We start from the raw sequence: 12,762 nt of genomic DNA, 5'->3' as shown, positions 1-12,762 counted from the left end.
TATGTACATCAAAATGTACATCAATAATTCAGTGGGGCAAATAATTCTGACTTAAACTACATATATACATATATATATATATATATATATATATATATATATATATATATATATATATATATATATATATATATATATATATATATACTTTTTTGAAAATAAGAACTATATATAATAAATTATATTGTTTATAATAATTATACAAGTCTTACATTTAAAGACATATTTTGTACAATTTACTTAATTGCATGTTAAAATTAATAATAATTGATTTGTCATAATCCATTCATTTGTAGGTTTAATTTTGTAGGTAAAATGTTACAGCTTTTTCTCAGGGAGTTTGAAGAGCAAAAAGGCTATTTCTTCATTCTCGTATTCCTTCCCACACTCCATGAGACAAGCAAAGTGTCCAGGCTCAAACTCTACCAGATCTGAGTATGCACTGGGACCATGATGTAATATCATTAAAGGTTCATCTGACCACCCCGAGGAATCCAATGGGGATTTATTCAAGTAGAGTCCAAGATCCACTCTCTTTTTTGGATTGGATGGATGGGAGTAGAGCAGCCATGTTTGTGGAGGACTACTTTGTTCAAGAAAGCTCAACACACTGCCTTGACATCCCTTACCAGTCTCTATCAGCTTGTTTGAGGATAAAACAGTGTCAAAGTCCTCTCCAGCGTTGTTGCTTAGAGCCTCAGTTCTGTAACCAAGACGGGTTCGAGCATTGCAGTAAAGAGTACTATCACCTTTCTCACCTACAATCTCTGCCATCTGACACTCACATGACTCAACGTCCATTTGTTGTCCTGCCTTCCATGTGATTCCTTGATCATCACTGTAGAAAGCTAAAGCATACGGTGTGCAAAATGATAAGCAGCAGCATAAAATGCAGACAGGTTTGTCTGTGTAGCGATAGGCATATGCTGGAATAATCAGTCGGCCACTCTTCATTTGAACACCGTGTCCTGGTCCAACAGCAAAGGTGGCCCAGTTCTTCTCCTGCTCACCGATCACATCTGCTGTTAAGTCGCTAACAGCACTCCAGGTTTCACCAGTGTCCTTGCTGGTTATGTAACAAAGGCGTGCCTGATTCTTATCCTCTTTTATTTGTTTCCGTTCAGAGACCCCAAGAGGTACACAAATGAAAAACAGAAAGAGGGTCTTGGACTCTCTTTCATAGACCGGACATGGATTCATGGATCGATGGTTTGGTAGACAAGCTGAAGTGAACACCTGTTGATCACTGACCCACTTTAATAATAATAAAAAAAACATAAAATAATGACTGAATCATGTTTTTTTACAATCAAATTAATTTCAGATTGAGTAAATCCACAAATCTACAAAATTGTTAAGCAGCTTAAGATACAGTCACAAAAAAACTTAAAAATATTGAATGATTTTGATGTCTAATACCTCAACTTGATTGTCATTCTTCCACAATCCTTTTCTCATCACAAGCACATCTGCATCTGTGTCACTTGGGGTTTTCCGCTTTTCAGCAAAGGCAAGGAAGGTTTGTTTGTCACTGATATATATGAGAGCTGGAATCCTGTAGGTCACTTGTTTTTTACCTAGAGGCGGTTCCTGTTTGAATAATATTGATATTTCGGGAGGAGCTGAATGGCTTGATGAATACGCCATCATCATACTTTTAACCCTATTAACAGAATAAATAATTAAAGTATCAGTAACATGTGGCATATATACACTTATGTCACACATTAAAACCTATCAGTGAAATGAATTGAGTAGCCTTGATCAAAAGCTGAAAATGCTCATCAACTATTTTTATTTTTCTATTATCTTTTTTCTTGTCATGACTTGACAACCACCTCCAGTATATAGACTACTAGAAGCTTTACATTTCATTGTTCATTGTCACATTTACATACATTGTTATTTAGACATTTCAGACTCCATTAATTGTCTGAACATGAAAGCTTGCAGAACAATGCAAATTAAGATCTTCTACAAATTAATGTATTCAATTGAAAATTAGTCAGTAAACTACCAGATGTAATACTCACAGAAACGATCCTTCAGCAACAGTTGAGTTTACCTAAAAGTTGACTTGCTTGAGCCCCTTGTAATGTGACCCACCCAGACTGTGCTTCCTTTATTTATAGTATTAAATGTAGAGGAAATTGCCCAAATTTGGTCATCACACTTTTAAAAATCAGCTCATTTTACCCTTTGTTCCAGCACATATTTTGCTTTCTCTCTTTTGTTGAGTAACCTAATATAATTCACAAAATTACAACACCATAAACAGATAAACTGAATGAGTTAAACACAAACAATATTCAAAACCTTAATTTTAGAAATTAAAAATTGCCTTAAATGTCTTTCACTGACATCCAACAATTATAAGTTGTGTTTGTGCTTCAGTGAGTTCTGTTATGACAGCATTTTAAAGGGTCACGAAACACCAAAACACATTTTTTGAGCTGTTGACAGTCGTATATGTGTCCCACACTGCTAAAAACACTATTAGGACACCTATATTTCACTAAAAAGTGTAAATTGGTTGTTTTTGCGTTATTTCAAGCAAATTCGTACTTCCTGTTTGAAACGAATTTTTGAAGCTGCGTCACGGTCATGACATAATAGCGTATATTCCAGCGTGCAGACTGGACGTCTGTGCCAGAGTGTGCCTTATTACGTCTTACAGTGTGATGCATTAATGCATGAGTAAGGCTTGGTTCAAACCAATCAGCGCGCTCTATTGTGCAACTTCATTAATATTCATTACTGTCACCGTCTTTACACCACAGAGACGCCACGTTGTGTTGGCAAAACAAGCGTGAAGTGTTGCTTTTACAGTTTGCTGCCATTAAGTTTCGTTTTCATTTTCTCTCTGTGAGAGCTCAGCTGGATCACGTGTGGATTAACAGTGTACGCGACGCTCGACAACAATAATTTACGTGTCTAAGGGGGATTATTGTTTACCTGAGAGCTGTTCTCATCTGCAAACGCTGAAATCCGGATTCCGGATGTAGTCTTCTCTTCATAAAGACGCGGCTCTAGTTGCTGGTGATTGTCCTGTCTCTACAGATTTGGTAAGTGAGCGACCAGTGCTCTTTGTTTATTCAGTTTGTTCGTATCAAATAAGTTAATTATTGCATTGAGTGCAAACATGTTAGCACCGCATTTTGTGACCGGAATAACACACGCGGCTTTCTGACGCTACCTGCCGTGTGCATCTAAGTTTCCGGGAAATGCGGAGTTTTTTTCTGTCATTCGCCGTGCGGTATCAAACATTGCATGAAAAATACACGCTTAGAGCAGATCTTCGAATCAAATATCTCATTTGTCGCGAGGGGCATGAATGAATTCCCTGAATGAAAGAGCCGAACTGCAGTTAAAGTCCAACATTTAATAATTTGGCAAATAATTCGACTACAGATGTCCATGTAGGTTAAACACCATCCCTTTCTCCTGTGTATTTTGACTGAAACTCGCGCGTGCCCAAATAGACACTCCCACACCCTCCCACTTTAGTTTCTCCGACACTCCCCCCTAAACAGAGCTGGACACCCCCACTTTTCTGACTTTTTCCAAAGAAGAGGTGTGAAAACACCCTGCTGAAACGAGGGGGTTTCATGGCCCTTTAATATGTAAGCAACAAGATATGAGAGATGAATTGTGACAAAAAGTTAAATGGTTGAATTGACCAAAGCAGCATACCTTAATACAGTACTGGATTAATATGTTTAACTTACTGTTTATACAACTTTTACCAAACAATATAAACATCACACCAAATTATATGTGCTTATTATTTTCAAAGTTTTGAAGCAATTGAATTAAATCTAGAAAAATTATTTCTTCTATTTCATTATTATATTATTATTTATATGTATTTATTATCAGCTGGGGATAGTGTAAGCACTATTGCTCTGATGACATACTTCAGGAACTAGATGGAAACCCCTGTTTCAGTAGGGTGTTTTCACATCTCTGATTTTAAAAAGGAAAAGGAATGTTTCTGGCTGTGTTGAGGTGGGAGTGTTGAGTGTGTCAAGAGAGAAAGGACTGTAAAAAAGGGGAATTTCATTGTAAATGCAATCAGATAGAGTAGCTCAGAGTGCAGTTCTTCGCATTGCAATTCCCCCAAATCACACAATAGTCATACAGATGTTCTTTGCCATAAATAATCAACAAATTGATAAAACCAATTATCTGTCATCAAGTAGAACACATGTTTATTTCTGTGACATGCTCAGTTCAAGCCGAGACAACAGTACGGGCTTCCTAGATGCCTTCTTGAAAATAATTAGTACACCTTTTACAGTTTCGAATGAGGTCTCAGTCCTTTTTGTACAACGAAAAAGAACAGAGTATCTCTGGCTTGTATTAGTTGGATGGCAATATTGTAGCCTTTTTTTCAAACACTGCAACAGGGGCAAAACTCAACATGCTTACTTGGCAACAATTTCCACTCTCTGTCAAATTATGTACAGGTAAAGGCTTCTCAAAAACTTCTTCTTTACTGTTACCTAGTGCCTCATTTCTGTAAGGCAGGTTTATTAATATAGCAGCACATTTCATACACAATGTTAGTTCAGAGTGTTTTACATATACAGGATTAAAAGAAAAACTAAATACAAGTGCAAGACATAAAAAGAAGTTCAATTCAAAATCAACCTCAATTTTCTTTCCAAAAATGTGTTAATTACCGCAATGCGCAATCTTTCTCCTTACTTTCACAAGTGATCTGAATGTTTTTCGAAAATGTCTTGATCACCACAAAGTTCAAACACAGAAAATAAAAATGATTAAAACAGGTAACAAATGTTTCATAAAGAAAGACACACATTTTGTTATCTGTTAGACATGTCACAGTGTTCTTTCCGTAAAGGCACAGCTAAACAGATGTGTTTTTGGTATTAATTTGAATATGTCCACTGTTTTAGCACATCTGATCACTTCTGAAAGCTGGTTCCAGCAGCAGGTGGCTTATTAGCTTAAAGCAGATTCACCCTGCTTTAAGTGAACGCTTGGAATTTCTAATTTACTAAATTCTAAACATCTGAGTGATCTGTTCTGTTTGTAATGAACGTATCTGAAATATGTTAAGGTCGTAGGCCATTTAGTGAATTATAATACTATAAAATCTATTTTGAATGTATTGGGAGCTAGGGTAAAGATGAGGACAGGTGTGATGAGCTCTGATTTTCTGGTTCTGGTCAGAATCCAGACAGCAGCATTCAGTCAGGTACAAGTTAACTGTCTTTTTGGGAAGGCCGGTGAGGAGTCCATTACAGTAATCCACCCTGCTGGTGATAAAAGCATGAACAAGTTCTCACTGGAAACAAAGCATCTAATCCTTTCAATGTATTTAATATGATAGTACGCTGACTGTTTACACCACTGGTGAGATTTTAGTGTTGTGCTAGTAGATACTAGTATTATAGTAAACACATATTCCTTTAATTATCACCAAAGTTCTCTCTATTTTTTTGAACATGATTAAATCATTATGCACCATGTATTTGCAGTGGACTTTATTGACAAGAATGTAGAACAAAAGAGAATCAATTATATCTTATATTGGTTATATATTGTTTAAAATGAGTAAACACATTGTTACACAGTTTGCATTTTATTCAAATGTGTCTGACACTAGTTCAGCAAAAGTGATAAAAGGCAGTACACTGGCATTAAATTGTCTGTTATATGAATGTAATACATAATAGATCGGTTAAACTAATAATCTATTATACGTATTATAATCAGCAGAATATATACAGTACAACACAGTCTGTTTGATTCCACATAGACCCCAGTTTCAAGATCAGTATTTACGGAGATAAATTCAACAACAAACAAATGGCAAATAAAAAAAACTGGATTGTAATGAAAATTAAAATACACTTTGGTTTTTAGAATTTTCAGCTTATGCAAAAAAAAAAAAAAAAAAAAGGAGAAATTTCCATTTGTCTTAAATTAAAGATGTTCATTCATTCATTTTCTTGTCGGCTTAGTCCCTTTATTAATCCGGGGTCGCCACAGTGGAATGAACCACCAACTTATCTAGCACATTTTTACGCAGCGGATGCCCTTTTCAGCCGCAACCCATCTCTGGGAAACATCCAAACACACACACACACACACACACACACACACACACACCCACACACACACACACACACACACACACACACACACACACACACACACACACACACACACACACACACACACACACATCCACTACGGACAATTTAGCCTACCCAATTTACATGTACTGCATGTCTTTGGACTGTGGGGGAAACCAGAGCACCCGGAGGAAACCCACACAAATGCAGAGAGAACATGCAAACTCCACACAGAAATGCCAACTGAGCCGAGGATCAATCCAGCGACCTTCTTGCTGTGAGGCGACAGCACTACCTACTGTGCCACTGCATCACCCCACATTAAAGATATATATTTTGTAATTTAGCTCAGTGAAATTTATCACGTTATAAATTGTTATATTGTACGATTCAATTGATTACATGTTCAAGTATTAATTGATTTTTCATGATCCATTCATTAAGGTTCAATTTTTTTGCAAAAATGTTACAGCTTTTTCTCAGGGAGTTTGAAGAGCAAAAAGGCTATTTCTTCATTCTCGTGTTCCTTCCCACACTCCATGAGACAAGCAAAGTGTCCAGGCTCAAACTCTACCAGATCTGAGTATGCACTGGGACCATGATGTAATATCATTAAAGGTTCATCTGACCACCCCGAGGAATCCAATGGGGATTTATTCAAGTAGAGTCCAAGATCCACTCTCTTTTTTGGATGGGATGGATGGGAGTAGAGCAGCCATGTTTGTGGAGGACTACTTTGTTCAACAAAGCTCAACACACTGCCTTGACATCCCTTACCAGTCTCTATCAGCTTGCTTGAGGATAAAACAGTGTCAAAATCCTCTCCAGCGTTGTTGCTTAGAGCCTCAGTTCTGTAACCAAGACGGGTTCGAGCATTGCAGTAAAGAGTACTGTCACCTTTCTCACCTACAATCTCTGCCATCTGACACTCACATGACTCAACGTCCATTTGTTGTCCTGCCTTCCATGTGATTCCTTGATCATCACTGTAGAAAGCTAAAGCATACGGTGTGAAGCAGCAGAATGATAAGCAGCAGCATGAAGTGCAGTCAGTTTTGCCTGTGTAGCGATAGGCATATGCTGGGATAATCAGTCTTCCGTTCTTTGTTTGAACACCGTGTCCTGGTCCAACAGCAAAGGGAGCCCATTCGTTCACCTGCTCACCGATCACATCTGCTGTCAAGTCTATTGTTTGGCTCCAGGTTTTGCCAGCGTCCTTACTGGTTACATAACAAAGTCTCCCCTGGCTCTTATTTGTTCGTATTTGATCAAATTCAGAGACCTGAGTCGGAACACAGACAAAGAACAGGAAGAGGGTCTTGGAGTCTCTCTCGTAGACTGGACATGGATTCATGCTGCGGTGGTTTGGTAGACTAGCTGAACTTAGCACCTGATGACCACAGATCCACTGGAATAAATAAGAAACAAAACAAAACAATATGACTCTCTTCAGATTAGATTGTGTAAAGCATCTATGAAATGGTGAAGTTGGTACAAAGACAATTTAAGGAGTTTTCACATGTTCCAACAAAGTTTGTTCTAACAAGAAATTAATTTTGAGTATAGGGATTTTTTACAAAAGGCTCGCATGCCAAACGCACAGTGTGTCATATAGTATTTGAAATGAAGTGATGTCAAGCATTGCCAAATTGAAATGTGGGTAAGCACGTCTAATAGACATCTAAATGTAGACAGTTTGGCTAAAACAAAGCTCAACTTGGGCTGTCAGTGAAAATCTGAGAATAGCCCAAAACTAGACTAGTCGTCAAATCGACAAATAAGATAGACGTTATATGTGTCATTCATTTCAGTTTATTTGACGATATTCCTATTCTTAGACGTCCATTAAATTTTCACTGACAGCCCATTTTTATGCCCAATCCCAAGTCTATCCCTTACCCCTACCCCTCGTTTTGTGCATTTCCGTGAAGAGGTAAGGGTTTCCCAAGTCTCTTTAGCTTGAAGGTGTAGGTGTAATTTTCCCAGAATACACCAGCCACAACAGCAAGACTGCTACACCCAGAAATAAGGAGATCCACAAATTAGTCTTTTTTGTCATTTTTACAAATTTTTACAATAAACAAGCACATGTTTTAATATATATATATATATATATATATATATATATATATATATATATATATATATATATATATATATATATATATATATAACACTAAATTTTGTGATCCATAATCAAAACTGTATAGCAGTCCCACAACATTCTGACACTCGATGACGCTTAAATACCCTGTCAGTAATGTCTAGTGGCTGGGAATAACCTTTTTACAATGTCTGCTATAATGTTAATGTTGTTTTTGGTGTGTTTACATAGATCAATATGGCCACTGTGTAAATGCACAGTACAGTTACAATCTTATTGCTACATTAGATTGTTATGATAACATAATATATGCCTTCAGTGATTTCCTAAAGATAAATACCAAAAATTAGCACAACTAGAACAACTATAGCAGTCGAAATCGTCTGATCTCATATAAAGCAAGAGATCGCAATGACATATGATGACTTGTGCAGGTGCTGTAGTGCCGCTCCAATTCTTAGGGGTAAATTTTAAAGTCCTATGACTTCACACTCGGTTTAAAGGGCCAAGGTGACTACGTTTAGGCGTCTGTTAGACACCTTTTTAAAAAATTACATGTTTGTGAAACTACCCAAGTGAAGGAAAAGCTTATTATCATGTTTAGTAATCACTCAATGCTGTATGATAAATCTGAAACAGATCTTTATGCATTACTATACTACTACTAATTCTGTGCCTTTTTTGTGTTGCGGTTCAAACTGGCTGTCGTTATGATCACGTCATTGTGAACTTTCAGACGTGCCCTAAAGTGTTAAAGTCCATGTGAACTGCAAGTTGCTGTGACTTTTATCTTTGTTTATGTACTTCTAAATGGAATTGAATATCGATTAAGAGGCACGGCTTTCCTTTTGACATCATTTTCTTGTAGCAGGCGGTGTGGGTAAGAATATTGTGGCTGAAGCTGTCAAACTGACGTTAACCGAGAAAGACTGCCACTCCAAACTCAGAAGCAAATGGTCGGACTTTGATTGAAGATTACCAAAACAAACATTTTCATCAGTGGAATAATTCGGATAGAATGGATTGCAGCTGGAAGGGCATCCGCTGTGTAAAACAGAAGCTGGACAAGTTGGCAGTTCATTCCACTGTGGTGACCCCTGATGTATAAAGGGACTCAGTGGAAGGAAAATGAATGAATGAATTTTCCTCATGGGAGCTTTCTGTTCATTTTCCTTGTAATACATTTAGACTTATCATTTTGCATGCTCGAGACTAATTCAAAATCTGACCGGCCTGTTGGGGATTTATGCAGACATAACAACCATCTGGAAGTACGTTATCTCTCATGTAAAGAATGAGCAGAACAAGGTTTAATGACCAGGGCTTAATGACCCTGGAATAACTCATGTAGAATAATTTTTAATTCTTACATACCTCAACTTCTTTAGTCTTGGCATCCACCCATGTTCCTCTTCTCATCACAAGCACTTCTGCATTTGTGTCATTTAATGTTTTTCTCTTTTCAGCAAAGGCAAGGAAGGTTTGCTCATCACTGACATAAACGAGAGCTGGAATTCTATAAGACACTTGTTTTTTAAAACAGCAGCACCAAGTTTGAGGCTGCTCCTGTTTGAATACTGTGGTTGTGTTCATTTCTTTAGGATAACCTGATTTGCTTTTTGACGGTGTCTTGTTGCCCATTTTTAAAATTTAGGCCTAGAAACAGAACACATTAAATTAATAACAAAGCAGTAGACATGTGTTAAACAAAATAGTTTCAATAATTATTTAATGCAAAGTTACTGCATTTGTTCTGTTTAGTCATTATGATAGTTTAAGGAGTTTGGAAAATATTTAATTATTTTTAAAAAGCTGAGCATCATACTGTTTTTCCTACTATACACTGAGAACTTTACACTTACATATTTTAATGCCACTGTATGAGAGGTAGAGCTATAAAAAGTAATTTTACAGCCACTTATATGATACTTTTTAGTGTGCAGCTGCAGTTATGCTGTCTTTGCTGATGCATATCTGAAGTAAAAGTTTGCAAAAACTGTAAAAAAATATATAAATAAAATAAAATTCACAGTATTATTCAGTCAAAAATCATGAAGAACTCACCCTGGATTGAAAAAAATGACGGGCCTTCACAGGATGAAGTAACACTTCACCTTGCTTTGTCCAAAGCAAAACAATGTATCTAATCATTTTTTAAACAAAAGTAACATTAGATTTTAGTTCTTCTAACTGAAAATTCATCATTTTATATCAGTAATTTTAAAGTGACATTACCATACCATGAAATATGTTCAGCATAATCTTTATGGGGAAACCCAATGGATTCTGTCTATATCAATAATTCTTTACTAATCAGAAGCAATACTTACAAAAAAACTCCTGCTGCAAAAACAAATGATTCACACCACAAGAGCCTCTCATCTGGTCTAACCAACACATGCTGGGCACTCCTTATTTATAATATCCCATATCAACAAAGGAAATGACTGAAGCCAGGTTGAACATTTACTAACTTAAAGAGCAGGATGATAAGTAAAAGACAATGTGGTCAAATATTAACTATTTATTATTTCATTTAACGTGATTATTTTGCAAAAACATTTTTTAAAAATGTAAAAACTATATTTTAATTATTTATTTTACAGTACTGTTTAATTAAATTGTACAGAAACCTGAAACAAGAAAAGGTCAGAACTGTCCTATTTTGGTGCAAGCAACCAATTCTATTTCCAAAAATGATGTCAAATCTGTGAAGACATTTTCCAGTGTTACAAATATGCTGAAATGAAACAACATAATTATTCATGCACTGTAAAAAATCCTGGCTGCCTGGTAAATTTTTAAGCTGAATCAACTTAACCTTAAGAGTCCATTAAACTTATGTTCAAATTACTTAAAACAGCTTGCTTTTCAGTTAGAGAATGATAAACTTAAGTTTCATAAGTTACCAAAAACTAAAAACATATGCTGTCACGACCACTTGATCACATAATTTATTAGTGTGTACTGTACAATTAAAGTCAGAATTATTAGCCCCCCCCCCCCATTTCTGTTTAACTGAGATTAAACGAAAACGAAGATTTTTTTCAACACATTCCTAAACATAATAGTTTTGATAACTCATTTCTAATTACTGATTTATTTTATCTTTGCCATGATGACAGTAAATAACATTTTACTAGATATTTTTCAAGACACTAGTATTTAGCTTAAATTGACATTTAATTAGGTTAACTAGGCAGGTTAGGGTAATTAAGCAAGTTATTGTATAACAATGGTTTGTACTGTAGACTATTGAAAAACAAATAGCAGAAAGGGAATAATAATTTTGACCTTACAATGTTTTTTTTTTATTATTATTAAAAACTGATTTTATTCTAGTCAAAATAAAACTAATAAGACTTTCTACAGAAGAAAAAATATGATCAGACATACTGTGAAAATGTCCTTGCTCTGTTAAACATCATTTGTAAAATATTTAAAAAAAGAAAGAAAAAAATAACGTGGGGGCTAATACTTCTGACTTCAACTGTATATAGAAATGCATTTGAGGCCGCACTGAGGTTCTTGGTCCTTTAATGTCAGGAATGTTTCTTGTTCTAAATATGCCTGATAATATTTTTGATTTATTATAGACATTTTAGTGTGTGTCTTCTATACATTATGGTAAAAAAAAATGTAATGAAAAATCTTTCAAATTAAAGAGGACAGACTATCTTAGTATTTCAAAGAAACTCTCCACATCATATGTAAAGAAAGATTAGCAATTTCTTTGAAACCCACAACTATCACAACGTTGCAAAAGACACTGCTGATAATGTTTTTATTTCTTGGAAAAGAGTAACTGGATTGTTTTTCTGTTTAACATCACTATCCCTTGAGAAATGCATTGGAAAGTGATGTAAGTGATGCCTTATTTCTGGCAATGACTGAGACTACAAAATAAGCAGAGAGAAACTGCATTAGTTCTCCTTTTCTGACAAACATTTGTATGGCTGTGTTGAACAAAATGTGGTCTTGTTTTAAGTGTGTTATATATTATTGTTGTTATTTCATTCCAGTCAAATTGCGCAAGTCACAAGGCTCTCATTTAGCAAAGATAAGGTGATTTTTCAAGTTAACACCCATCCTCTGAGATGTGAACTTTCTAACCTGCTATTAGGATTGGGTGGAGAAAGTACTGACTATCACTAATATTTCATCACTTGGCACAATAGGGGTTGAGGACTTTAGTTTCATTCCAACCTGCATAATGGGTTTGTGACTGTGAGATTAGATTTATTTACAATTTACAAGTATTAAATCAATTATAAGGCAAGTACAGTGCATGAACAATAAACACTGGGACAATTTGGGTCACGGTTTATCGCTAACATTGATTTCATTAAATTGATTTATGGTTTCCACCCCTAATATTGACACACACCCTTGCACAAATTCATCAAAACACCAAAGCCTTATCGTAAGCTCTTAAATACTAAAAGGAAGTTAAAAGAATATGGGTTGAAAAAAAAAACAGAAACATAAATCCATTTTTTTTCATCTATTCAAAAGTTCATACTTAGCTGATGATTGATTATAAAGCGTGTT

General features: G+C 35.6%; 2 protein-coding genes across 8 annotated transcripts; both read right to left on the bottom strand.

The window, feature by feature from the left end:
- Positions 1-229: 229 nt before the first annotated feature.
- Positions 230-2,247, bottom strand: neu3.4 (sialidase 3 (membrane sialidase), tandem duplicate 4). 2 transcript variants are annotated; one of them, NM_001109723.2, is made up of 3 exons: positions 2,034-2,247; positions 1,420-1,663; positions 230-1,254 (listed from the first exon to the last, which is right to left on the bottom strand). In NM_001109723.2, exons 2-3 carry the CDS (start codon positions 1,645-1,647, stop codon positions 319-321), a joined length of 1,164 nt encoding a protein of 387 aa, NP_001103193.2. In that variant the 5' UTR covers positions 1,648-1,663; positions 2,034-2,247; the 3' UTR covers positions 230-318. The 2 variants fall into 2 exon arrangements, with proteins under 2 accessions (NP_001103193.2, XP_073791138.1); XM_073935037.1 differs by having other exon boundaries at positions 252-1,254; positions 1,420-2,099.
- A 3,251-nt stretch (positions 2,248-5,498) lies between these two features.
- neu3.3 (sialidase 3 (membrane sialidase), tandem duplicate 3) lies at positions 5,499-10,604 on the bottom strand. 6 transcript variants are annotated; one of them, XR_012396558.1, is made up of 5 exons: positions 10,542-10,604; positions 10,276-10,354; positions 9,586-9,867; positions 6,273-7,515; positions 5,499-6,069 (listed from the first exon to the last, which is right to left on the bottom strand). XR_012396558.1 is itself a non-coding variant. In XM_068215875.2 (4 exons), the coding sequence occupies exons 3-4, from the start codon at positions 9,850-9,852 to the stop codon at positions 6,574-6,576; spliced, it is 1,209 nt and encodes a 402-aa protein (XP_068071976.1). In that variant the 5' UTR covers positions 9,853-9,867; positions 10,276-10,354; positions 10,452-10,600; the 3' UTR covers positions 5,499-6,573.
- Between the last annotated feature and the right edge of the window lie 2,158 nt (positions 10,605-12,762).

Source organism: Danio rerio, chromosome 21 (assembly GCF_049306965.1).
Source record: "Danio rerio strain Tuebingen ecotype United States chromosome 21, GRCz12tu, whole genome shotgun sequence".
Taxonomy (NCBI): Eukaryota; Metazoa; Chordata; class Actinopteri; order Cypriniformes; family Danionidae; genus Danio; species Danio rerio.
Note: the sequence above shows the minus strand (reverse complement) of the source record. Positions and strands in the feature narration are given on the sequence as shown.

What these genes read in the sequence shown, in the direction of transcription:
- neu3.4 (XM_073935037.1), bottom strand. Translation starts at nt 1,728, where the DNA reads ATGTGTGACATAAGTGTATATATGCCACATGTTACTGATACTTTAATT. An exon ending in AGAATGACAATCAAGTTGAG is followed by an intron (nt 1,255 to 1,419) that starts GTATTAGACATC and finishes TTATTATTAAAG; the next exon opens with TGGGTCAGTGATCAACAGGT.
- neu3.3 (XM_068215875.2), bottom strand. Translation starts at nt 9,852, where the DNA reads ATGGGCAACAAGACACCGTCAAAAAGCAAATCAGGTTATCCTAAAGAA. An exon ending in CCAAGACTAAAGAAGTTGAG is followed by an intron (nt 7,516 to 9,585) that starts GTATGTAAGAAT and finishes TATTTATTCCAG; the next exon opens with TGGATCTGTGGTCATCAGGT.